This window comes from Saimiri boliviensis, chromosome 12 (assembly GCF_048565385.1).
Source record: "Saimiri boliviensis isolate mSaiBol1 chromosome 12, mSaiBol1.pri, whole genome shotgun sequence".
Taxonomy (NCBI): Eukaryota; Metazoa; Chordata; class Mammalia; order Primates; family Cebidae; genus Saimiri; species Saimiri boliviensis.
Window position 1 is genome coordinate 2,965,822 of NC_133460.1, and position 24,515 is coordinate 2,990,336.

Here is a 24,515-nt window from a genome sequence, read left to right on the forward strand (position 1 = left end):
AGCCCATCCCTTCTACTCCAACACAAAGGGGAGATGGGGTTTTATAAATCTTTGTCTCCAAAATGCCTTCTGTGGCTGAGGCATCCCTGAATAACGGACTTCCCCAAAAGAATGAGTCATCCGCTTACTGTCTAATAGCATATTAATGGGAAATAAATAGGTAATGAGGAAATGGGCAAGGGAAGAAGAGGAGGAGTGGACACCCACGGCTGGGTCTCAGGGAAAAAGGCTCCAGGCTGCTGACCAGGGCGCTGTGGGAGGTGCTGATGGGGAGCAGAGGATGCCCTGGGCTCCTCTGCAGCAGAAGAACCAGCGTCATCTGTGAAGGGACAGGCTTCAGCAGACACAGCCCACAGACTTACTGAAGGCAACCAGGAATCCAGCAGCCAAAGGAACATTAACCATCCAAGCTGCAAATAGCAGCTACCTGCATTTCCAAATTAGGCCTGTCAATCCTGTCTGTGTGCCCTTTTCCACAGCGAGTCACGCTCTATATGGCTGGGAGGTGAGCCTGGGGAGGCAGAGGCTGTGGGCCTCCCACTGAGGTCACTTTCACCGGGGAGGTCACCGTTTCCCAGCTGCTGTGTGTGTTGGTTGATAATAACTCCAGCTGCCTCCTTGCCTGGAAAATTGCCCATGGCAAATGGAAGCCACTTTGCAGAGGAGATTACACAAGTTCTCCCCTCTGGCAGCTGACGGGCAATGCCTAGCTGGCACAGTAGCATAAAAAGCTGGGCCCTCTGCTTCAGTCCAAGACCAACTCTGGGGTGTGGTGCGTGCTCCAGAGCCCCAAGTGGGGTCAGGCTGTGGATAGTTCGAGCTGAGACCTCATTCTTCTTAGCTTCTTCCCTCTGCCCCCGGCTGTTTCCCTTCTTCCCCTTTCTCCTGAGAGCTCTCCCTCAATCAATAACCTGCCCAGGAATCCCCTGCTCTGTCTGGGTTCAGTGGCTCACGTCTATAATCCCAGCACTTTGGGAGGCTGAGGTGGGAGGATCACTTGAGTCCAGGAGTTTGAGACCAGCCTGGGCAGCAGAGTGAGACCCCATCTCTACAAAAAATAAAAAAAATTAGGCCAGGTATAGTGGCTCACACCTGTAATCCCAGCACTGTGGGAGGCTGAGAGAGGCAGATCACTTGAGGGCAGGAGTTCTAGACTACCCTGGCCAACACGGTGAAACCTCGTCTCTACTAAAAATCCAAAAATTATATGGGCATGGTGGCGCATGCCTGTAATCCCAGCTACTTGGGAGTCTGAGGCATGAAAATCGCTTGAATCCAGGAGGTAGAGGTTGCAGTGAGCTGAGATTGCGCCACTGAACTCCAGCCTGGTGCACAGAGCAAGACTCCGACGACGACGACAACAACAACAACAACAACGACAACAAACAACAAACAAACAAAAACCAGGGAAAACAGAAATCCCCACCTCAGACTCTTCTGGGAAACTCAACCTAAGACACCTGCATGGTGGCCACGGCGGTCACACAGAGGGGTTTGCATTCTAGCTGTAATTCCTATGCAACCTACCAAACCCCTCTATGCTTTGTTAATTAATACATACTTACCTTGTAGGGTTTGGGGAGGAGTAGATGAGAGAGGACATATAATATGTCTAATAATATACCCTTTATGAATTACTTATTTTTTTTCCTACCCTTGAGTGAAGTGTCAGGCAACACCTTGGGATGTGCCTGCTGGGAGCCACATCCTACAACCTGGACAGCCACAATTAGCAGAGAGAGAAACAGAGGTGATATCCAAGGAGTGATTTCCCAGCTCTTACCTATGGGGACAGAGGAGATTTGGGAATAAAGATCCAGCATTCGGTTGCCATCAACATCAACAAGGTAATTGCCTCGGCTCTCTTCGTAATTGCAGAAAAAATGCACAGCCTCTGCGTTCTTGGAGAAAGAAGAGACCAACTCAGGCTCACTGCCATTCCCTAGATTCTTGGTCTTTCAGGATCAAGCTTGAATCACTGAAGTACATCATATCATGACCATTCTATGAACACATAGGGGCATCTGTGGGTGCTGGCAATGTATTTCTTGCTTTGGCTAAGTGCACACGTGGTCTGCTTTATAATAGTTCAATAAACTGTGATTTTATATTTTATGAATTTTTCTGTATGTGGTTTATACATCAGAACAAAAAAAGAGATACAAATCTGAAGTCGATTCTGTTAAGATCTGTTTGGTAAACCTTGGTGCAATCTCAATGAAAACTAAAAATATATAGTAATCATCAAAGAAACAAAAATATCACACTGGAAAGTACTCACTTAGTGCAAAATAATAAAACATGACAAGAGGGCCAGGTGAGGTGACTCGAACCTGTAATCCCAGTACTTTGGGAGGCTGAGGCAGGTGGATCATTTGAAGTCAGGAGTTTGAGACCAGCTCAGCAACATGGTAAAAACGCCCTATCTTTAAAATTAGCCAGGCATGCATGCCTGTGATCCCAGCTACTTGGGGAGCTGAGGCAGGAGAATCACTTGTACCCAGAAGGCGGAGGTTTCAGTGAGCTGAGATTGTGTGGCACTGCACTCCAGTCTGGGGTGACAAAGTGAGACTCCATCTCAAATTAAAAAAACCCCAAAACATTAAAAGGGGAATAAAAGAACAAAAAAGACAGAAGACATGTAGACAACAACAATAAATGGCAGCTGTAAATACAACTATATGAATACTAACATTAACTGTGAATGGATTAAACAATCCAATCAAAAGGCAGAGACTGTCAGACTGAATAAAAAGAACCAACTCCATGCAGTTTACAGGAGACACTTTATATTCAAGAACACAAATACACTGAAAGTAAAAAGATGGAGAAAGTTATCTGATGCACACAGCAACCATAAGAAAGCTAGAAGGGGTTATATTCGTATCAGAAAAAATAGACTATAAAAATGTTACCAAAGAGAGAATATTATAATATTAATATTATAAAGGGTGAATCCACTAAGAAGTTATGACAATTATAAACATATTTGCACCTAACAACAGAGCCCTGAATAGATAAAGCAAAAACAGAATTAAAGGGAAAAATAGTTTTATAATAATAGTTGAAGAGGTCAACATCTGGCACTCCATAATGGATAGGGCAACTAGGCAGAAGGTTAGCAAGGAAACAGAAGGCTTGAACAATATTCTAAAAGCAAACAGACCTGACAAACATCTATAGAACACTCTGTCCAACAACAGCAGACTACAGAATACATATGGAATATTCTCCAAGTGAGACCATATGCTAGGCCATAAAAAAAGGCTCAATAAATTTAACAGGATTGAAATCACAAAAATATGTTTCCCAACCATAATGGAATGAAACTAGAAATCAATAACAGAAATAAATTTGGGAAATTTACCAAAGCATAGAGATTCAACACCATGTAAATAACCAATGGGTCAAAGAAGAAATCACAGAGGAAATGAGAAAAAAACGTTTAGAACAAAAGTCAACTACATTTTTTAAAAAAAGAGTCAGAACAGATTAAGCATCTGTCTTTTAGCTCAATTGTGATAAAGAAGCAACAGAAGGAATGTGACCTCATCCTCACTTACCTGAATTATATTCAGCTGTTTCATTAACTCCTGCAGGCAAGAAGAACAAAATCATTACAGCAAGTACACACTTTTGCCAAAATAGCTTCAAGTTTTTCATGTTTTCCCAAGTCTTGGCATTTTTTTCTCTTTGGCCAATAACTTAATAGTTTATTAGTCAACAATATTACTTTAAAAATTAGTTGATATAAATAGTTGGCAGGAAACAATTCCATTACACAGTTAAATTACCAGTACAATAGATGGGCTAGCAACTCAGACACCTGAAAGATAAGTTAAAACATTTAGCAAGAAAATCTTAAACTGAAGGTGTTTATCTAGTGCCATTAAAAACATAGATTCTCTGTTATTTAGGGAAAAAAAAGGTGTTAACGTCTCATTAAGAATATAAATAAAACAACTGAAAATATTAACTTGCACATCAAAGAACCATTTACAATTATAATCCAAATGTTCCATAAAGCACTTGGACTTTATTCTATACAGAAACAGGGAATTAGAAACTAGTTGCTTTGATATTACAAAGATGTCAACTCCAAAAGTAATTCAACATAAATTACTTATTTATGTCGAAGTGTCAAAAAATTATATATGTCCACGTAAAAACACAGGTTAATATTCATGACAAGAATATGAAAAGTTATTACAAGAACTTTACTACTACTAGATTAAAATCTGTACCCCCAACAGAAATATGCATTTAAAGTGTCTCCCATTTTGTTAGCAAAACACTACCCAAAATAACGATAATCACTTACATTAATACAAAGATTTCTGGATTTATAAAATAGTTGCAATGACAAAAGAAGTACGTTTTGACAGAAAAAAAAAAGACACTATGGATAAAATATGCAAAGAAAAAATAAATTTGCATTAGAAAGATTTCAAGATCAAGTTCAAGGGTATTTGATCTCTGAGCACTGTGCCACGTAACATTGCCAGGTTCTTCCACTGTTGGCTGGACACTGTACCCCATTCCTTGATTCTGGGCTTAAGAGAAGGTATAACTTGCTTTGACCAGCAGAAGGAGGCAGCAGTGATGGCGGACCCATGCAGAGTCCAGGCCTCAACAGAACTATAGCATGGGCTAAGCGCAGTGGCTCACACCTGTAATCCCAGCACTTTGGGAGGCTGAGGCAAGCGGATCACAAGGTCAAGAGATTGAGACCATCTAGCCAACATGATGAAACCCCGTCTCTACTAAAATTACAAAAATTAGCTGGGTGTGGTGGTGCATGTCTGTAATATCAGCTACTTGGGAGGCTGAGGAAGGAGAATTGCTTGAACCTGGGAGGTGGATGTTGCAGTGAGCTGAGATCGCACCTCTGCCTGGCGACAGAGGGAGACTCTGTCTCAAAAACAAACAAACAAACAAACAAACAAACAAACAAACAAACACTACAGCATGTTCTCCTCTTGCTTTGGTACACCTTCGCCATTGCCATGAGGAGAAGCCCTGTCTAGCCTACCGGAGGATGACAGACCCAGGGAGCAGAACCAAATCACTGCAATGATTCAAGCCATGCCTAACCTAGATCAACCGACAGCCAGCCATCCCCTAGGCATGGAAGTGAGCCCAACAAAGCTGCCTACCCAACTCCCAATTAATCTTAAATGCACGAGCAATGGGCATGCTCTATGATACTGAGGTTTTTGCAGCTGTTTGTTATGCAGCGTTACTGTGGTAACAGACAACTGATACATCCTCCTCTGTGATGCTTCTTTTTTGGCTCCTTTGTTGGCTTCTCTTTTTTTTTTTTTTTTTTTTTTTCTGACATAGAGTCTTGATCCATGGCTGTATATTGTACCGTAGCCCTTGACTCTGGACTTCAGGCACCGCAAGGACCTTTGTCACCCAGGTTGGAGTGCAGTGGCACCATCTTGGTTCACTGCAACTTCTGCCTCCTGGATTCAAGCAATTCTCTTGCCTCAGCCTCTGGAGTAGCTGGGACTACAGGTGCCCACCACCACTCCCAGCTAATTTTTGCATTTTGAGTAAGGACAGGGTTTTACCATGTTGGCCAGGCTGGTCTTGAACTCCTGACTTCAAGTGATCCACCTGCCTCGACCTCCCAGAGTGCTGGGATCACTGGCGTGAGCCAAGGTGCCCAGTCCTTCTTTGGCTTCTTATGGCAAAATGGCCTAATTGAGTATCTCGGCTCTCTGGTGGTGAACTCTCTGAAAGCAGCTGACAGTCAATACACATCCCTGAGCTTAGCTGTCTTCTTACTTCTTAGCCCCTTTCTCCCTTTTCCAAAATACCCCACACAGGTGTGCTCAACTCACCCGAGATCTAGGCCCTGGGACTTCAGTTTTCATCAGAGGCCCATCATAATCAAATTCAACGTCGACTTTGGCTGCGGCTTGGCTAATGGGTCTGGATGCTGCAGTAAACAAAGACAATGAGAAGGTGACAACAGAGATCATGAGGATTCTGCCCTGACACATGCCCCATGTACTTAACAGAGTTAGTGCCACGACATTAACCCTATCCCAGCCAGACCACCCCAGAACACTGTGGGGCACAGTGGACAGACCAACTGGGGCACCACAAGAACCCTGCAGATTTTACAAATGGAAAAACCCAGTGTCAACAAAGTCGTAGGCAAATAGGTATGTCCCTGTTTTCCTAGCATGAGTACAAGCTGATGCCAGCTTTCTTTTTATTTATTTTTTTATTGAGACAGGGTCTTCTCCATTGCCCAGGCTGGAGTGCAGTGGCCCCATCACTGGCCTCCCAAGGATCAGGTGATCCTCCTGCCTTAGACTTCTGAGTAGCTGGGATTATAGGCATGCAACCACCATGCCTGGCTAATTTTTATAATTTTAGCAGAGATGGGGTTTCGCCATGTTGCCCAGCCTGGGCTCAAACTCCGGGGCTCAAGCGATCCACCTGCCATCACCTCCCAAATAGCTGGGATTACAGGTGTGAGCCATCATGCCTGACTTGATGCCAGCTTTCTGTTGCTTTCAACTGAGGAATCTTTTTTTACGATTCCACCTAAGAAAATAATGGGACCAGTACAAAGACAGAGGTAAAGAGTATTCATCATAGTATTGTCTATAAGAACAGCAAAGAGGGCCCAATGTGGTCGCCCAGGCCTGTAATCCCAGCATTCTGGGGGGCCAAGGTGGGTGGATCCCTTGAGCTCAGAAGTTCACAACCAGCTGGGTAACATGGTGAAACCCCATCTCTTAAAAAAAAAAAAAATAGCTGGGCATGGTGGTAGCTTTACTTCCAGCTACTTGGGAGGCTGAGGCTGCAGTGAGCCATGATTGCAGCACTGCACTTCAGGCTGGGCAACAGAGTGAGACCCTGTCTCAACAAACAGACAAAAACAAACAACCTAAATGTCAGTCAGCTAAGCAGAATGTGGCATAGTCAACCATTTCATGGAATCTTATGCACCCATTGTTTTGACGTTGACATTTTGAATATTCATGAACATGGAAAGATGTCCATGGTATTAGCATGGGAAAGGTAAGACTCTAAAAATTATCCAAATTTTGTAAAAATGTAATCTACATCCAAATATATATAGCCCAACGTTTCTCAAGCTTGACAAAATTAACATTTTGGGCTGGATAATCCTCTGTTGTTGGGGGCTGTCCTGTGTATTACAGAATGCTTAGCACTATCCCCGGCCTTCCCCACCAGAGGCCAGGAACACCCACACCTGGTTATGCCAGTCAAAATTACGTAGGAAGGAATCATCACATTTCTAAATTCATTTGGTCCCATTTAATAAATGGTTTTTATTCCAAAAATAAAGTTTTGGTCTGACATGGTTGGGACTTCTGTCCCCGCCCGAATCTCATGTTGAAATGTAATCCCTAATGCTGGAGGTGGGGCCTTGGGGAGGTGACTGGATTATGGGGACAGGCTCTCATGGCGTAACACCATCCATCCCCCTCTGTGCTATTGTGGAGGAAGTGAGTTCTCGTGAGATCTAGTTGTTTATTTTTAATTTTAACTTTTTTTTTTTTGAGATGGAATGTCACTCTGTTGCCCAGGCTGGAGTACAGTGACATGATCTCAGCTCACTGCAACCTCCGCCTCCCAGGGTCAAGTGATTCTTGCACCTCAGCCTCCCAAGTAGCTGGGATTACAGGTGCCCGCCACCACACCCGGCTAATTTTTATATTTTTAGTAGAGATAGGGTTTCACCATGTTGGCCAGGCTGGTTTTGAACTCCTGACCTCAAATGATCTGTCCACCTCAGCCTCCCAAAGTGCTGGGATTACAGTTGTGAGCCACTGCGCCTAGCTGAGATCTGGTTGTTTAAAAGTGTGTGGCTGGCTGGGTGCAGTGGCTCACGCCTGTAATTCCAGCACTTTGAGAGGTCGAGGCAGGTGGATCAAGTTCAAGACCAGTCTGGCCAACTAGTGAAATCCCACCTCTACCAAAAATACAAAAATTAGTCGGGGGCCGGGTGCGGTGGCTCAAGCCTGTAATCCCAGCACTTTGGGAGGCTGAGGCAGGCGGATCACGAGGTCAAGAGATCGAGACCATCCTGGTCAACATGGTGAAACCCCGCCTCTACTAAAAATACCAAAAATTAGCTGGGCATGGTGGCGTGTGCCTGTAATCCCAGCTACTCAGGAGGCTGAGGCAGGAGAATTGCCTGAACCCAGGAGGCAGAGGTTGTGGTGAGCTGAGAATGCACCATTGCACTCCAGCCTGGGTAACAAGGGTGAAACTCTGTCTCAAAAAAAAAAAAAAAAAAAAAAAAAGCTGGGCATGGTAGTGCACACCTGTAGTCCCAGTTACTTGGGAGGCTGAGGCATGTGAATCACTTGAACCTGGGAGGCAGAGGTTGCAGTGAGCTGAGATTGCGCCATTGTACTTCACACTGGGTGACAAAGTGAGACTCCGTCTCAAAATAAATAAATAAATAAATGTGTGGCTCCTCCCCGCTTGCTCTCTTGCTCCTATTCCCACCATGTGAGACACCTTGCTCTCTCTTTGCCTTCCACCATGATTGGAAGTTTCCTGAGGCCTCCCCAGAAGCTGAGCAGATGCCAGCATCATGTTTCCTGTACAGCTTGCAGGACCATGAGCCAATTGAACCCTTTTTTTCTTTAAAAATTACCCAATCCTAGGTATTTTTTTTTTCGTAGCAATGCAAGGACAGACTAATACATGGTCATGCATCATTTGTTTGAAACCCATTTCACATTTTCCGCATAATGTATGAATAATTGACAGAGGGTGTTTGGGTTCCTGTCCCACAAATCTTTTTAGCACCACCTGTTGCTGAAACACAAAGGGTAGCTCAAGCCCAGGGCTTGCTGATCCCTGAGTGAAAGACAGGTGTGGCGACTCCAAGACAAGTGTGTAGGGGTTTCCTATCAGTAACCCCTAGAAATCCCTCTAGTATTACTGTTGATCTTTCACCTTCCTGGTACTATTCGGTGTTAGGGAAATGTCAGTTCCTCTTAATGGGGGTTGCCATAATTGTACCAAACTAGGGAATCAGTGGACACTTCATACAAATTACATAATATATATAAATTTATACATATATTTATATATATATTATATATATACATATATAAAACTGTTTCCATTAAACAAGAAACTGTAAAGCTCAGAGAAGTGAAGAATTATGTGCCAAAATCTCCTCTAACACACACACACACACACACACACACACACACACACACACACGTGCTCATATAGCCTGTCGAACTATACAAAGCTATGAGATTTGGAAACATATTTAAATTCACTCTTAATTTTCCATAATTGCTTTGGTTATCAAAGCAGGTTTCTGAATTAATTACTTAACATCATGCTGTCTTTTGAACAAAAGTACAGTTAAAATACAGCACTACACTTATATAAAGATGAAAAAACAAGCCTTTATTTTCTTCTCTTTGATCTGAAAAAGGGAATTCCTAAAGAGTATTCTATTAGAAGACAGTTAAAGGTCATAGAACATATGATATAACTATAATTTTATAATTAAATTTTATAATTATAAAAATATGTTTTTTTTTTTTTTTTTTTTAAGAAATGAGGTCTTGCTATATTGCCCAGCCTGGCTCTGAACTCCTGGGATCAAAGGATCCTCCTGCCTCAGCCTACCACATGGCTAGGACTATAGGCACATACCACTTTGCCTGGTTACTTTTTTTGTTGTTTTTTTGAGACAGGTTCTCACTCTGTTGCCCAGGCTGGAGTGCAGTGGTGCGATCTCCGCTCTGCAACCTCTGCATCCTGGTTTTGAGCAATCCTCTTACCTTAGCCCCCGGAGTAGCCGGGACCACAGGCATGCACCACCATGCCTGGCTAATTGTTTGCATTTTTGGCAAAGAATTGATCCTTCAGTATTAATTCAAACTGGGTTTTGCCACCCACCTTGGCCACCCAAAGTGCTGGGATTACAGGCGTGAACCACCACGCCCAGTCCTACTTTTTTACACTAAGCTGTTTATTTTTCCTTGGCCAGAACTGAGGATTACTGGACGGCACTGATTCCAGTTAGCTCTTCGGGGATGCGTATTTTGATAAAAATAGGTCTTCACCGGTGCAGATCTTGCTTTGTTTCCAGCAAAGGGGGAAAATGAAAAATTAGAAATTAGCAAGCTGTTCTTAAATGAGGACACACACGTCCTCCTTTCTTTTCTCCAGAAAACGTCTTGACATTGCATTGTAGCAATCAGATTTCTTGGGAACTGGAGTGTGGAGATACTGGGAATGGGAGCAGTTCACAGGGGGAGCCGCAGCTGAATGGATCCAGAGAGAAATAACCAGAGAGTGTGGGATCAAGTGGAGCTGCAATAATGAGACTGTCAAGGCCATGGGGAAATAGGAGCTGGGAGGCAGGGAGAGGCGGTAAAGAAAGGGCAAGAGCTGGTCAACTGGGAGCGCTGAGAACCAGATGCAAGGTAGATGGGTCTGTTCCTATATCAGTTCCTATTATGTTTTCCATAAGTTTGCTTGCAACTGTGCTATCAGAAAGGGGGGAAATGGGGAAATTAACACATGTTCAGCCTTTACTAAAAGGCTAGGCTGGCCCTACCTAGGCAAACTGCCACCTATTGCTTTAAATAATCCACAAATAAATACAACAATATAGATAGGTATTGTTGTTCACAGTTTACAGATGAGGACTGTCTCAGTGTCACACAGCTAATGAGTTGCAGAGTCAGGATTGGAACCCAGGTTGTTACAATCTCAATACGTTTGCTTTTCCTTCTAATCTAAATGTTGGCTTTTTCGAAAGAGGAAAATAAATACTATTACAATGAATACTCTCTTAATGATGACATATAACACCATGCACCACAAGAGAACAGAACAAAAATGGAAGGGACAAGTAAGGCTTTTCTTGGATCTCGTCTGTGAAGACACACAAGCAGATTCAAGTGTGTATTCAGCACTTAGGGTGAACAAACCAGGAATTATCCTAAGCAATTTACATGGCTTACCTCATCTAATTCTCAAAAACTCCTATGAGGTAAATGTTATTATCTTACATTATAGAATAAAACACTGAGGGCTCAGAGAGGTTAATTAATTTGCCCAAGATCACACAGCTATCAAATGGTTAGCAGGAAATTTGCCCATCTGACCTCTTTCCTAGAAGCTGTGAATGGAGCTGAGGCCATCTTTGATTTCATCTAGTGCTAACCTTTGAATGAAACATTTGCAGCAAAACAACACACTTCTCTCAAAGACAAATGATCATAAAGATGCAAAAAAATACCCAGTTTGAATTAATACTGAAGGATCAAGCATTTTCATTCATGAATAAAATAACATCCAGAAAGCAAGAGTGTGCTATTGACATACAAGACTGAATGTAGCGGACGAATGGTCCATCCAGCCCAGCCCTCTAGGGCTCACAGCTCTCAACGGTGATGCCAAGCCAGAGTCCATTATTAGCTCCAAACTATACAGCAGCCAGCAAACAGACTGAGAGTAATAAATGAATGCCATGTTCTCAAATGGCGAAAGCTCTGTGCGTGAGCCTGGCTGGAATGAAGGTCAAGACCAGCTGGAGTTGTTTGCTCTGCTTTTCCGTTTAAAAAAAAAAAAAAAAAAAAAAAAAAAAAAAAAAAAAAAGGCCGGGCACGGTGGCTCATGCCTGTAATCCCAGCACTTTGGGAGGCCGAGGCGGGTGGATCACGAGGTCAAGAGATCGAGACCATCCTGGTCAACATGGTGAAACCCCGTCTCTACTAAAAATACAAAAAATCAGCTGGGCATGGTGGTGCGTGCCTGTAATCCCAGCTACTCAGGAGGCTGAGGCAGGAGAATTGTCTGAACCCAGGAGGCGGAGGTTGCGGTGAGCCGAGATCGCGCCATTGCACTCCAGCCTGGGTAACAAGAGCGAAACTCCGTCTCAAAAAAAAAAAAAAAAGTATCTGCCCCTGCAAATCTCTACCCTGCTTATTTTATGATAACATGCTCACTGAGGAAGACACCACCAAGCAACATGGAAAAAAGCAAATTTAATTTTCTACCCAGTGATAATGATTTTGATGTCATCTCTCACTCCCTGCATCCTGTTTATTGACATAAGATGATTAATTTTGGGGGGTGGCATAAAATGATGCCATTGGGAACGTCATCTCAGATCGTTAGCTATCATCACGTTTAATCGCTTCACAGTGACCTGATGGGTGGAGACGCCATGGAGAAGCATGAAAACGCTGTGGGTGTGGCAGCTAATACTCCCTGGGGAGGGGCACACACACCCAGCACGTTTACACCAGCATTCAACATGCAGACCAAGGACACGGCTAGCAGTTTGTCTGCAGAAGGCAGCAAGGCCTGACTGTTGGGATCCAGCCCAGGCACAACCTAGAAAGTAATGAGGGTCAGCAGAGACAAAGAAATTAAGAGATAAGAGGAAGAGTGCATAAAGGTGGGCTCCCAGGGGGCCAAGTGAGTAGGAGGATGCAAAGGCCCCGAGCACTGGAGACCCCCACACACTACTGATTGAGTGTTTCAACAAAGAAGCATGTGCTCAGGGATGTGGGGGGTGAGAAGGGAGAAGCATGAAGCAGGTGATTTATAGCTGTGGTGGTCTGGCATTTCCTTTGAAGGTATAGAGCATGTTCTACTTGAGATACAATCAGTAAACGGGGAAAAGGCTGTGGCTAGAACCAGCAAGTCTAGCCACATTCTGGTGCTTCACTGGACATGGAGCATGGTCTTCCATTAACTCCCATCCTGTGCCAGATAAGCAGGTCATGCGTCAGCCTTTTCCCCAGCACCTGACAACAAGGGACACCGTGATGACAAGCACAGGGGCTCTGAGAGAGCTGGGAACAGACTGGAGGTTCATTGGTCTTTGTGAACCTATGTCATGGCCAGGCCCGAGCCAGGCAGTTTATATCTCTGTGGGAGGCCAATCTGGGGGCATCTGAAGGGAGGCTGTTGCTGGGACTATCTCCCAGAGCCACACAGAGGCACATGGAGGAATACTCAGCACTGGAGCCAGACAGAGGTGCATGCAAGTGGCTGTGCAACTTTGGGCAAATGGCTTTGCTTCTCTGAGCCTTAGTTCTCTTACCTGTAAGATGGGATTCACTTGAGCCTTCCTCATGGGACTATTGGGAGGGAGGAGGATCTCAAAGAGGTCAAACAGAAGGAAGAAGAAGCCAGTGCAGGTGGCCATGGGTATGGGGTGGAGTGGGGGTGAGACATTCCTAAGATGGTGTCTCCTGTCCAGTGATCCAGTGACCTTGAAGCACAGTTGGCCTTTAGGTCAATTTCAGAGATGTTTACCGCTTTCTTGTTCCTTAGCAGCAACCCCAGATGTGTGTTTTCCCCAGTGGTCCCTGCAGAGATGGCCTGGGACCATCTGGCTGTGGAGGCCATCACCTACCTGCAGGCAGAGTAGCTCCAGGGTGGATCCAGTCCCATCCCACTGAGGCACCTGGGACAGGATCATATGCATGGCAGAGATGGGAGAGGGAAAGGAGGTGGTGATGGTGACAGTTTTATGGATAGTGGGTGATATGGTCTGGCTGTGTCCTCGCTCAAGTCTCATCTGGAATTGTAGCTCCCATAATTCCCACATGTCGTGAGAGGGATCCAGCAGGAGGTAACTGAATCATGGGGGTGGGTCTTTTCCATGCTGCTGTCATGACAGTCAATTGAATAAGACTCACAAGATCTGATGATTTTATAAAGAGCAGTTCCCCTGCACAGGCTCTCTTGCCTGCTGCCATGTAAGACGTGCCTTTGCTCCTCCTCACCTTCCGCCATGATTGTGAGGCCTACCCAGTCAGGTGAAACTGTGAGACCATTAAACCTCTTTTTCTTTATAAATTACCCAGTCTTGCGTATGTCTTTATTAGCAGCATGAGAACAGATTAATACAGTGGGACAGTACCAGAAACACTCACTGGCTGGTCCCTTTATCCTTAAGGGCTCTTCCAGCCCAGGAATCCCTAGTCTGCATGGTGTCTTCCATTAGGATCAGTTCTTGTCAAGACCCCCAGGGCTTACCAGGCACCAGCAGGCGGTAGCTGTGCTGGAAGCTGCAGGCCAGGCGCCGGGCGAGCAACATGAAGGCCATGACCCCGTGAGGGACAGGGACACCCTTTGTGGGCTGCCACCCTGAAAGAAACCAGAAATGCAGGTTTAGGCTCATGAAGACTACTCCCCTCCAGGTCAAAGATCCCATCCCCACCACTTCCCACCTATTGGAGAAGGTTCTTCTAACATTGTCAAATCCTTGGCTTTTATACTGAACATGTGCTTTATATATTAGGCCAGGCAAGGTGGCTCACACCTGTCATCTCAGCACATTAGGAGACTGAGGATCTCTTGAGGCCAGGAGTTCCAGACCAGCCTGGGCAGCATAGCAAGATCCCATCTTCACAAAAACTTTAAAAATGAGTAGGGTGTGGTGGTGCACACCTATAGTCCCAGCTACTCAGGAGGCTGAGGCAGGATGATCGCTTGAGCCCAGGAATTTGAGACTGCAGTGAGCCACAATCATGCCACTGCACTCCTGCCTGGGTGACAGAGTGAGATCCTATCTCACAAAACAAAACAAAACAAAACAAAACAAAACAAACCCCCAAAACTTATACTTAATACATACTTTAATTCACTTTTTTTTTTTTTTTTGAGCTGGAGTCTTATTCTGTTGCCCAGACTAGAGGGCAATGGCTCGATCTTGGCTCACTGCAACCTCAGCCTCCTGAGTAGCTGGGACTACAGGTGTGTGCCACCACGCCCGGCTAGTTTTTGTATTTTTGTATTTCTATGTTTTTGGTAGAGACCAGGTTTCACTATGTTGGCCAGGCTGGTCTTGAACTTTTGACCTAAGATGATCTGCCTGCCTCGGCCTCCCAAAGTGCTGGGATTGCACGTGTGAACCACCAGGCCTGGCCCTTACAGGTGTGAGCCACTGCACCCCGCCCTGGCTGCTATTCTTACCGGGAGCCTGGAGCACCCCCTATTCTTCAGTTTGTTTGTTACCCTTTATCAGTTTGTTTGTTACCCTTTATCATCTCCCTGTTCTCTCTCCCCAGAACACCATTCATTTGCGTTTTCTGTGCGTCTCTCTGTAGATCTTTCTGCTAAAAACCTCTTTTGTTATTTGGCATGCATATTTTTTACATAAATGGTATTTTATCTCAGAACAAATATTGTATCTCAGAACAACGAGAGCACCATTCACGTGTCATTCCTCTTCACAGACCCTGTTTCCCAGTCCTTTCTGTGTGATGCATGCTGCACAAAACGCCTTATCTACAGTATGATTAATATTTGCTACCATTATTAACATGCACAACCACGTTCCATGGTCTTTTTAGAGGAAACTGAGGCACAGAGAGATTAAGTGGTAGATCTGAAAGCAGAATTCAGATGTGTGTGATCCCAGAGTCAGCAAACCTCACTTAGCTCAAGCACTCCATCAAAATCCATCTATTTATTTCACAACAAATACTCCATTGAGTACTGACTTTGTACCAAGTACTGTTTCTCAGGCTAGACATACAGAGATGAATGAGGCAAGCATGGAGCTTACATCCTCAAGAGGAACAAAGAAAGTGAAATGAATCACAACATGAACAAAGGCATCATTATGGTGGGGAGAAGTGCCTTAAAGGAAAAGTGAAAGATGCTAGGGGCAGGATTTATCAGGCTTCCTTCATGTGCCAGCAACAATGGGGCAAGCATGATTATCCCCATTTTACAGATAAGGAAACCGAGGCTCAGAAGTGATGTATTTTAACCCATGTTCACTGTAGCATTATTCCCAATAGTCAAGAGGTGGAAGCAACCTAGATGTCCATTGACAGATAAGTAGAAAAAAACATGGCATATCCACACAGTGGAATATTATGCAGCCTTAAAAAAGGAGGACATCCTGTCATATGCTGCAACATGGATGACCCTGGAGGACATCACGCTAAGTGAAATAAGCCAGTCTCAAAAGGTCAGATACTGCATGATTCCTGTTACATGAAGCATCTAACGTAGTCGACCTCTTAGAAATGGAAAGAGGGGCTGGGCACAGTGGCTCATGCCTGTAATCCCAGCACTTTGGGAGGCCAAGGTGCATGGATCACTTGAGGTCAGGAGTTCAAGACCAGCCTGGCCAACATGGTGAAACCTGTCTCTACCAAAAATATAAAAATTACCCAGGCATGGTGGTGCATGCCTGTAATCCCAGCTACTCGAGAGGCTAAGGTAGGAGAATCACTTGAACCCTGGAGGTGAAGGTTGCAGTGAGCCGAGATCATACCACTGTACTCCAGCCAGGGCAACAGAACAAGACTCCACCCCCGCCCCCCGCCCAAAACAAAAGAGGACTTTCTTTACTATGTTTAGAGTTTCAGTTTGCAGGATGAAGAAGTTCTGGAGCTTCATTATACAAAAAAAGTGCTTATACTACCGTACTGTATACTTAAAAATGGTGAAGAAGGTACATTTTACATTAAGTGGATGATTTTAAAAATCACAATTAAAAAAAATAGGGGCCGGGCGCGGTGGCTCAAGCCTGTAATCCCAGCACTTTGGGAGGCCGAGGCGGGTGGATCACGAGGTCAAGAGATCGAGACCATCCTGGTCAAGATGGTGAAACCCCGTCTCTACTAAAAACACAAAAATTAGCTGGGCGTGGTGGCGCGTGCCTGTAATCCCAGCTACTCAGGAGGCTGAGGCAGGAGAATTGCCTGAACCCAGGAGGCGGAGGTTGCGGTGAGCCGATATCGCGCCATTGCACTCCAGCCTGGGTAACAAGAGCGAAACTCCGTCTCAAAAAAAAAAAAAAAAAAAAAAAAATAGGGCTGGGCGCGGTGGCTCAAGCCTGTAATCCCAGCACTTTGGGAGGTTGAGGTGGGTGGATCACGAGGTCAAGAGATCGAGACCATCCTGGTCAACATGGTGAAACCCCGTCTCTACTAAAAATACAAAAAATTAGCTGGGCATGGTGGCGCGTGCCTGTAATCCCAGCTGCTCAGGAGGCTGAGGCAGGAGAATTGCCTGAACCCAGGAGGTGGAGGTTGCGGTGAGCCGAGATCGCGCCATCGCACTCCAGCCTGGGTAACAAGAGCGAAACTCCGTCACAAACAAAAAAATAAATAAATAAAAATAAGTGATCCAGGAAAGACATTGTTGTTGAGGTTGACAAATCTATCAAGGACAGCTATCACAGCTTCCAGTGCTTTGACAAAACTCAGGTGTGTGGCCTTCTGGTCCAACGTCTGTGATTTTACATTGCTGGAGCGGGCATTGTATCCCTGAGTGTTGCAGCTCTCTGTAAGTTTGCTGTGGCTGAACCGTGAAAGAAGGCATATGTAGAGGCGATGCGGATATGGGGTATTGTTCAGAGTGCAAAGTGATTTTGGAATATAAAGAATTTCTTTGGGTTGAATTACCTAGAAGTTTATCACTGACCTGTGTTCCTGAACTATGAAATACGAAATTGTGGGCTAAGAAATAGTTGGTTTTTTTTGGGTCAGGTGCAGTGACTTACTCCTGTAATCCCAGAATTTTGGGAGGCCAAGGCAGGTGGATCACTGGAGGTCAGGAATTTGAGGTCAGCCTGGCCAACATGGCAAAACCCCGTCTCTACTAAAAATACAAAAGTTAGCTGGCTGTGGTGGCACAGACCTGTAATCCCAGCTATTCAGGAGGCTGAGGCACAAGAATCACTTGAACCTGGAAGGTGGAGGTGGCAGTGAGCTGAGATCACACCACTGCACTCCAACCTGGGCGACAGAGTGAGGCTCTGTCTCAAAAGAAACAAATTAGAAATAGTTTCTTTGCTAACGCCCTTTTCGGCCTTAGGCCACCTGCACCAAGGTGAATAAACAGCCACATTGCTCACACAAAGCCTGTTTGGAAAATCTCTTTGTTAAGTGTGTTTAATATTTGGTACTATTGGACGTTTTAACAACAAAACTATGAAAGAACTGGGTGGGTAATTCCTCAGTTTCTCGATACATTGCGAAATGCCTCCATAGGGTTGGAGCTCTGTGTGTTACGCTGTCTGTGCGTGTTAATTTATCTATCAATGGCAGGATGACATGCCAGGGCTGTTCTGGCATGTCATACCTCCAATCTATTCCGATCTTCCTTTTTAGTCAGCCCTCCTTCAGTTGCAAGTGCGGAACCTAATTCAAACTTGCTTGTGCATAACAGGGAAGTTATTGGGACATTTAACTAGGAAGTTCCTCCGTATATCTGGCTTATGGCCAACAGTTTAAGCGGTACCATCCTCCTGGTCCTTTCCTTTCCTCCATTCCTCCACAGTCTGCACAGCTTTCTTCTCTGGCGGACATTCCTCGTGCCATGGCCAACGATGCCCCAGGCTTACATCCCACAGCCCAGCAACCTCACTGGAAAGAGAGGGCCTCTTCCGTGGTAGTTCCTCTAAGTGTCTTGCATGCCCAACCTCACCGGCCAGGTGCAGACCATGTGCTCATCTCTGAAACAGTCACCATGGCTGGGGGTATTTGGAACCTTAATTGGCCATCTTCAGCTGCCTAAGCCATATGGGGCAGGAGGATTCCTCAAGAAACATTGAGGTGCTAATATCAAAAGAATGCAAAATATTCTCAAAAGATGAACACTCGGCCAGGTGCGGTGGCTCACGCCTGTAATCCCAGGACTTTGGGAGGCCAAGGCGGGTGGATCACAAGGTCACTAGTTTGAGACCAGCCTGGCCAACATGGTGAAACCCAGTCTCTACTAAAGACACAGAAAATTAGCTGGGCATGGTGGTGTGTGCCTGTAATCCCAGCTACTCAGGAGGCTAAGGCAGGAGAATTGCTTGAACCCGGGAGGCAGAGGTTGCGGTGAGCTGAGATTGTGCCATTGCACTCCAGCCTGAGAGACAGGGTGAGACTCTGTCTCAAAAAAAATTAATAATAATGAACACTCTACTTAAAGTGACAACGTAACTCATCATCCAGACTAGAATAGTTTAGAGCAGGCGTCCCCAAACTTTTTACACAGGGGGCCAGTTCACTGTCCCTCAGACCATTAGAGGCCACCACATACTGTGCTCCTCTCACTGACCACCAATGAAACAGGTGCCCCTTCCTGAAGTGCGGCGGAGGTGGTGGCGGATAAATGGTCTCAGGGGGCCACATGCGGCCCACGGGCCGTAGTTTGGGCACGCCTGGTTTAGAGAGCAAAAAGGGGCGCCATTAACCATCACAGCGGGACAAACACATGTAAACTAGTCAACTGTTCTGGGCAACCTGGAGCATGTCATCACCTTAACTATTGCCCTCAGAGAAGCTACATGACTTTTCCCAGGTTCCCAAGCTAATGAGTGAGAGAAATGGGTATAGAACCCCTTCCAGCACTTTCTATCAAAAAGTCATTGTCAGCCATGAGAAACTTGTTTCTGCAGTAGACTTAGCGTGGAATAGGGTATGAGAGTAGGTTTTATGGAAAAATCAGAGCTCTGATGAAATTAGGCTAAGTGAGGGATCCTTTGTAGGGTCATGTCAGTGGCCACCCGCAATAATGTTCCGTCATTGACATGTCCGGATTCCCTGGGTTAAAGTATTTTGGGTGCATAGACATATTTTCCCCCAAATGGTATGTCATCATCATACCATTGTATGTATATGTGTATATACTTTGTATACGATACAAAGAAGCCATATAACTTTCTCAGGACACAGCAAGTTGCTGGTGGAGCCAGCGCTGGGGTTGAGAGATACCTGGCTCAGGACTCCTGGCTTGTGCCTAATGCATGGATTTACTGTTGAGTTGTGACACCTGAAACTTATTCTGTGACAGACCCTGGGAACACAGCCCTCTCCTTATGTGGCCCTGGCTTGGGCTGCCTGACTCTACCCAGCCCCACAGTGCATAGAAATTCCATCCTGGACCTGGGTGAAGACCAGGAGGGTTCTCTCACCCCTCTGCTCCTGTGAGGACAGCATGTAGGAAGTGCCAACCAGAGGTGAGGACTACAGACCTAGACAGATTCCACAGCTGGAGGGGAGGCCTGAATCCAAGGAGGCAAACAGGGCAAGGGTGAATGACAGGCTGGGCTCAGAATACAGGTGCTGGGACACGCACGGGCTCAGCAGCATGGGGCAGAAACGGTGTGGAGAATCAGGCACCGAGCCCGGGACGCCAAGTTGGCAGCACGCTGTGGCTGCCCGCAGAGCTAACAGAATGTTGGCTGTGTTTTTAGAAGGAAAGAGTCAATAGTCTACGGCCATACCACCCTGAACGCGCCCGATCTCGTCTGATCTCGGAAGCTAAGCAGGGTCGGACCTCGTTAGTACTTGGATGGGAGAAGGAAAGAGTAAATAAAGGAGGGAGGTGGTTGCCACTGATACATTTGTTCTACAAACATTCATAGTATACCTACTGTGTGCTGGACGCAAGGGCACACAAAGATCAGTCAGAGGCCATTCTCGCCCTCCAAGCATTACTGAGTACGGGGCACCTGTTATGTGCACGTCTCAGCTGGTGCTGCAGGACCACCTCATTTCATCCCCAGAGCCCTAGGAGGTAGCTCCCGGAAGATAGAGGCAGCAACCGAGGTACTATCACGGGTGGGGTGGGGTGGGCGCAGGAAATATCTTCTGGGGTGTCTGCTCCGCAGACCAATCCTCACCATTCTCAGACACTTCCCTGTGGAAAGTAAAAAGTTCCTCTTCAAAGTTTCCTTTCTTGTTAAAGAGTAAATCGTAAGTGTGCTAGTAACTCTTTGCTAAGCCCTATCCTATGTAGCTGTTAGACATGCTCATAGGCATGTAGTATATTCTATGTCCTTGAACTTTAACCAAGACATCTGTGTTGGATGCGCTCACAGGCATGTCCCAGCTCACAGCCTATGCCCCTTACCTGTTTAAAGAAGTTTTAAGTTGTTAGCCAATAGGGTTTTAGTTTAAATGGCGAGGTCTGGTTCCGGCCAACGGAGATCAGACACAGCAGTAAGGACAACCCCACATGTGCAAGGGATAAATATGTCTGCTCTTCCTTTATTCATTGTACTCTCATGGCAAGATGCCTACCAAGGGTACTCTTCCTACAGGAAGTCAAACTTGCTTGCTGAGAGATTGTCTCAGTGCTAATTTTTCTTTGCGGCACCAAGCATCCGTTTCCAACATTCTCCATTCCTCTACAGGGGTGCAGACCTGCCTCTACTGGCTGTGGTTGACTAGGCGGGGCTAGGCCAGCGTCCTGACACTCTCTACCTACTGAGATGAGCTGGCATTCAAACAGGGAGAAAGACTAGAGTACCGTGGTATGAACATGGCTCACTGTAGCCTTGAACTTCTGGGCTCAAGCGATCTTACCACCTCAGTGCCCCTCAAGTAGCTGGGACTACAGGCATGCACCACCACGCACAGCTAATTTTTAAATAAATAAATTTATTTATTTATTTATTTTAGAGACAGGGGTCTCACTACGTTGCCCAGGCTGGTCTCAAACTCCTGGGCTCAAATGATCCTCCCACCTTGGCCTCGCCTCCTAAAGTGCTGGGATTATAGGCAAGAGCCATGGTGCCCAGTTGGTGAGACATTCTGAAGGGTACATTGCTCCCCTCACTTTGCTTAATCATCCTTAGAAGTAGGGTATCTCCCTGTTCAGAGATGATAAAAGGGAGGATCAGAAAGCTTATGATATTTGGCCTCAGTCATAGGCTTACCTGAGACTGTCTGATCCCCAAAGCCCCTGCTCTACTCACTGTAACATCAGTTAATCCAGCTAATAAAACACCTAGCTGTTTTTGTTTTTGTTTTTGAGACAGGTTCTGGCTCTGTCACCAGGCTGGAGTGCAGTGGTTAAATCTTGGCTCACTGCAACCTCCGCCTCCCTGGCCTGAGACCATCCTCCCACCTCCCAAGCAGCTGGAACTACAGGTGAACGCCACCACGTCCAGCTAATTTTTGTATTTTCAGTAGAGCCAGGTTTTTACCATGTTGTGTAGGCTGGTTTTAAACTCCTGAGCTCAAGTGATCCTCCTGCTTTGGTCTCCCAAGGTGCTGGGATTATAGGCGTGAGCCACTGTGCCTGGCCCCTAGCTGTTGTTGATATGAGGCTTCAGGAATAAAAATGATCTAGTTCAGAGAATAAATTTTATTGCTTTTCACCAGAGGAAACTTTCTGAGAAAGTATGGGCTTGGAAAGTGTGGTCATGAGTTAACTGAGAAACCACATTCTCTTTTTTTTTTTTTTTTTGGAGATGGAGTCTGCATCTGTCACCCAGGCTGGAGTACAGTGGCACAATCTTGGCTCACTGCAACCTCCGCCTCCCAGGTTCAAACACTTCTGCTGCCTCCACCTCCCAATTAGCTGGGATCACAGGCACGTGCCACCATGCCTGGTTAAGTTTTGTATTTTTAGTAGAGACAGGGTTTCACCATGTTAGCCAGGATGATCTCTCTCTCTCTTTTTTTTTTTTTAAAGATGGGGTTTCACCATGTTGGCCAGGGTGGTCTCGATCTTCTGATCTGGTGATCTACCTGCCTCGACCCCCTAAAGTGCCAGGATTACAGGAGTGAGCCACTATGCCTGGCCAGCCAGGACAATTTTTTTTTTTTTGAGACGGAGTTTCGCTCTTGTTACCCAGGCCAGAGTGCAATGGTGCGATCTCGGCTCACAGCAACCTCTGCCTCCTGGGTTCAGGCAATTCTCCTGCCTCAGCCTCCCGAGTAGTTGAGATTACAGGCATGCACCACCATGCCCAACTAATTTTTGTATTTTTTTAGTAGAGACGAGGTTTCACCATGTTGACCAGGATGGTCTCGATCTCTTGACCTCGTGATCCACCCGCCCCGGCCTCCCAAAGTGCTGGGATTACAGGCGTGAGCCACCGTGCCCGGCCCAGCCAGGACAATCTTAATCTTCTGACTGCATGATCTGCTCACCTCCCCCTCCCAAAGTGCTGGGATTACAAGCATGAGCCATGTGCCCAGTCCCAAACTCCTTTCTTAATAACTCAGCGGATTTTTTTTTTCTATTCTAGTATATCCAACTCTATGCAAGCCTATTAAGTTAGCAACACAGCAGCTATGTAGAAAGTGCAGGTGATGTCTTTCCCTTAAAACTACTTGTCTCAAACACGGAGCACTGAGGCTTCACACAGTGAACCCATTATTGTTTTTGAAAATCCGAGGATCTCAGAGAACTCAACATTTGAACACACTGCAAAAGGGAGAGCCAAACCCACACACTTTCAATGACAAAATGACACACTGGAAAATATACCGTGGTGACATTTTGGTGGCCTGCAGTTGAAAATTGACCTTATAACAAAATTTGATCTGTTAGACATTAATTTTTAGCACAATATATTTCAAGTAATTGGAAGAGTTAATGTCATTCATCCACCCCCTCTCACCCACTAATTCAGTCAACAAAAGTTCATTAGGCACCTGTTACCAGCAAGGCACTGTATTGCTTAGGTATCATTTCTCTCTCTCTCTCTCTCTCTCTCTCTCTCTCTCTCGACAGGGTCTTACTCTGTGGCTCAGGCTGGAGTGCAGTGTGGGGATCATGGCTCACTGCAGCCTCTACCTCCCAAGCTCTAGCAATCTCCCACCTTGGCCTCCCAAGTAGCTGGGACTACAGGGATATACCACCATGCCTGGCTAATTTAAAAATTTTTTTAGTAGAGATGAGGTCTTGCTCTGTTGCCCAGGCTGGTCTCAAAATCCTGAGCTCAAGTGATCCTCCCATCTTGGACTCCCAAAGAGTTGGGATTATAGGCATGAGCTACTGCTCCTGGCTAAGGCATCACTTCTCTTAGGAGAAACTAAGATGCGCAAAATGCTTTCTTTCTGAAGCTCATAATTTAGTGGCAGAGAACTATGAATGGAAAAAAAAATGGAAGAATTTGATGTATAAGGCTGCTTTACCCATCATGTGAATAATTTCTTAAAATAACCCAGCATGATACGTACATAAAAATTTTCCAGTTCACTATCAACAACAAATTCTGCATAAGATAGAACAGAATCATGACTATTTTGCTGGTGTGAGTGAGGTGCTAAGGGAACAAGGAGAGCTTAATTCTGGCTGGGGTGACAATGCCAGGGAGGTGTTACCAAGCTGCACCTTCAAAAGTTAGGAGGTTTCAGAAGGCGAAGAAGAAAGCGGGGGTAAGGCAAGAGCTCAGAGGTGTATGATGACACGGTGGGTCTAAGAATCCTCGTGCACAGTGTTAAGGCACAGTGAACCCCAAATTTCTCTTCAAGGAATCAGTGTGTCAGTATGTTCAGCTCTCTTATTCTTTAATTCTCTATTTTAAAGTCTAACTTCCTTGTAGTTCCCATAGACGACCTTCTCCACCGGTTCTAATCAGTGGTGCACATCTGTTCCCCTGGCCTGCGGCTCTGTCCTGACCCATCAGGGTCACCGGCTCCAGTCACCTGCTCTAGTCACCTTCTTTGACCTAGGTCACCCCTGGCTTCCTGCTCTGACCCTCCCATAACAGTCCTTCCCACCAAACCACCCACCCTGCCACTCCAGCTCGGACCCCTGCTCTC

The 24,515-nt window shown here is 45.6% G+C and overlaps 1 protein-coding gene across 4 annotated transcripts in view; it reads right to left on the bottom strand.

Moving 5' to 3' along the window:
• The window catches only part of ABAT (4-aminobutyrate aminotransferase), a 115,889-nt gene that overhangs the window by 37,524 nt on the left and 53,850 nt on the right, over positions 1-24,515 (bottom strand). For all 4 annotated transcript variants that reach the window (XM_074381628.1, XM_003928504.4, XM_074381627.1 and 1 more), the window contains 4 exons: positions 14,035-14,145; positions 5,850-5,947; positions 3,564-3,593; positions 1,784-1,901 (listed from right to left, as the gene is read on the bottom strand). In XM_074381628.1, coding sequence (XP_074237729.1) covers positions 1,784-1,901; positions 3,564-3,593; positions 5,850-5,947; positions 14,035-14,104 — 316 coding nt within the window. In that variant the 5' untranslated portion in view covers positions 14,105-14,145. The remainder of the gene's footprint in view (positions 1-1,783; positions 1,902-3,563; positions 3,594-5,849; positions 5,948-14,034; positions 14,146-24,515) is intronic.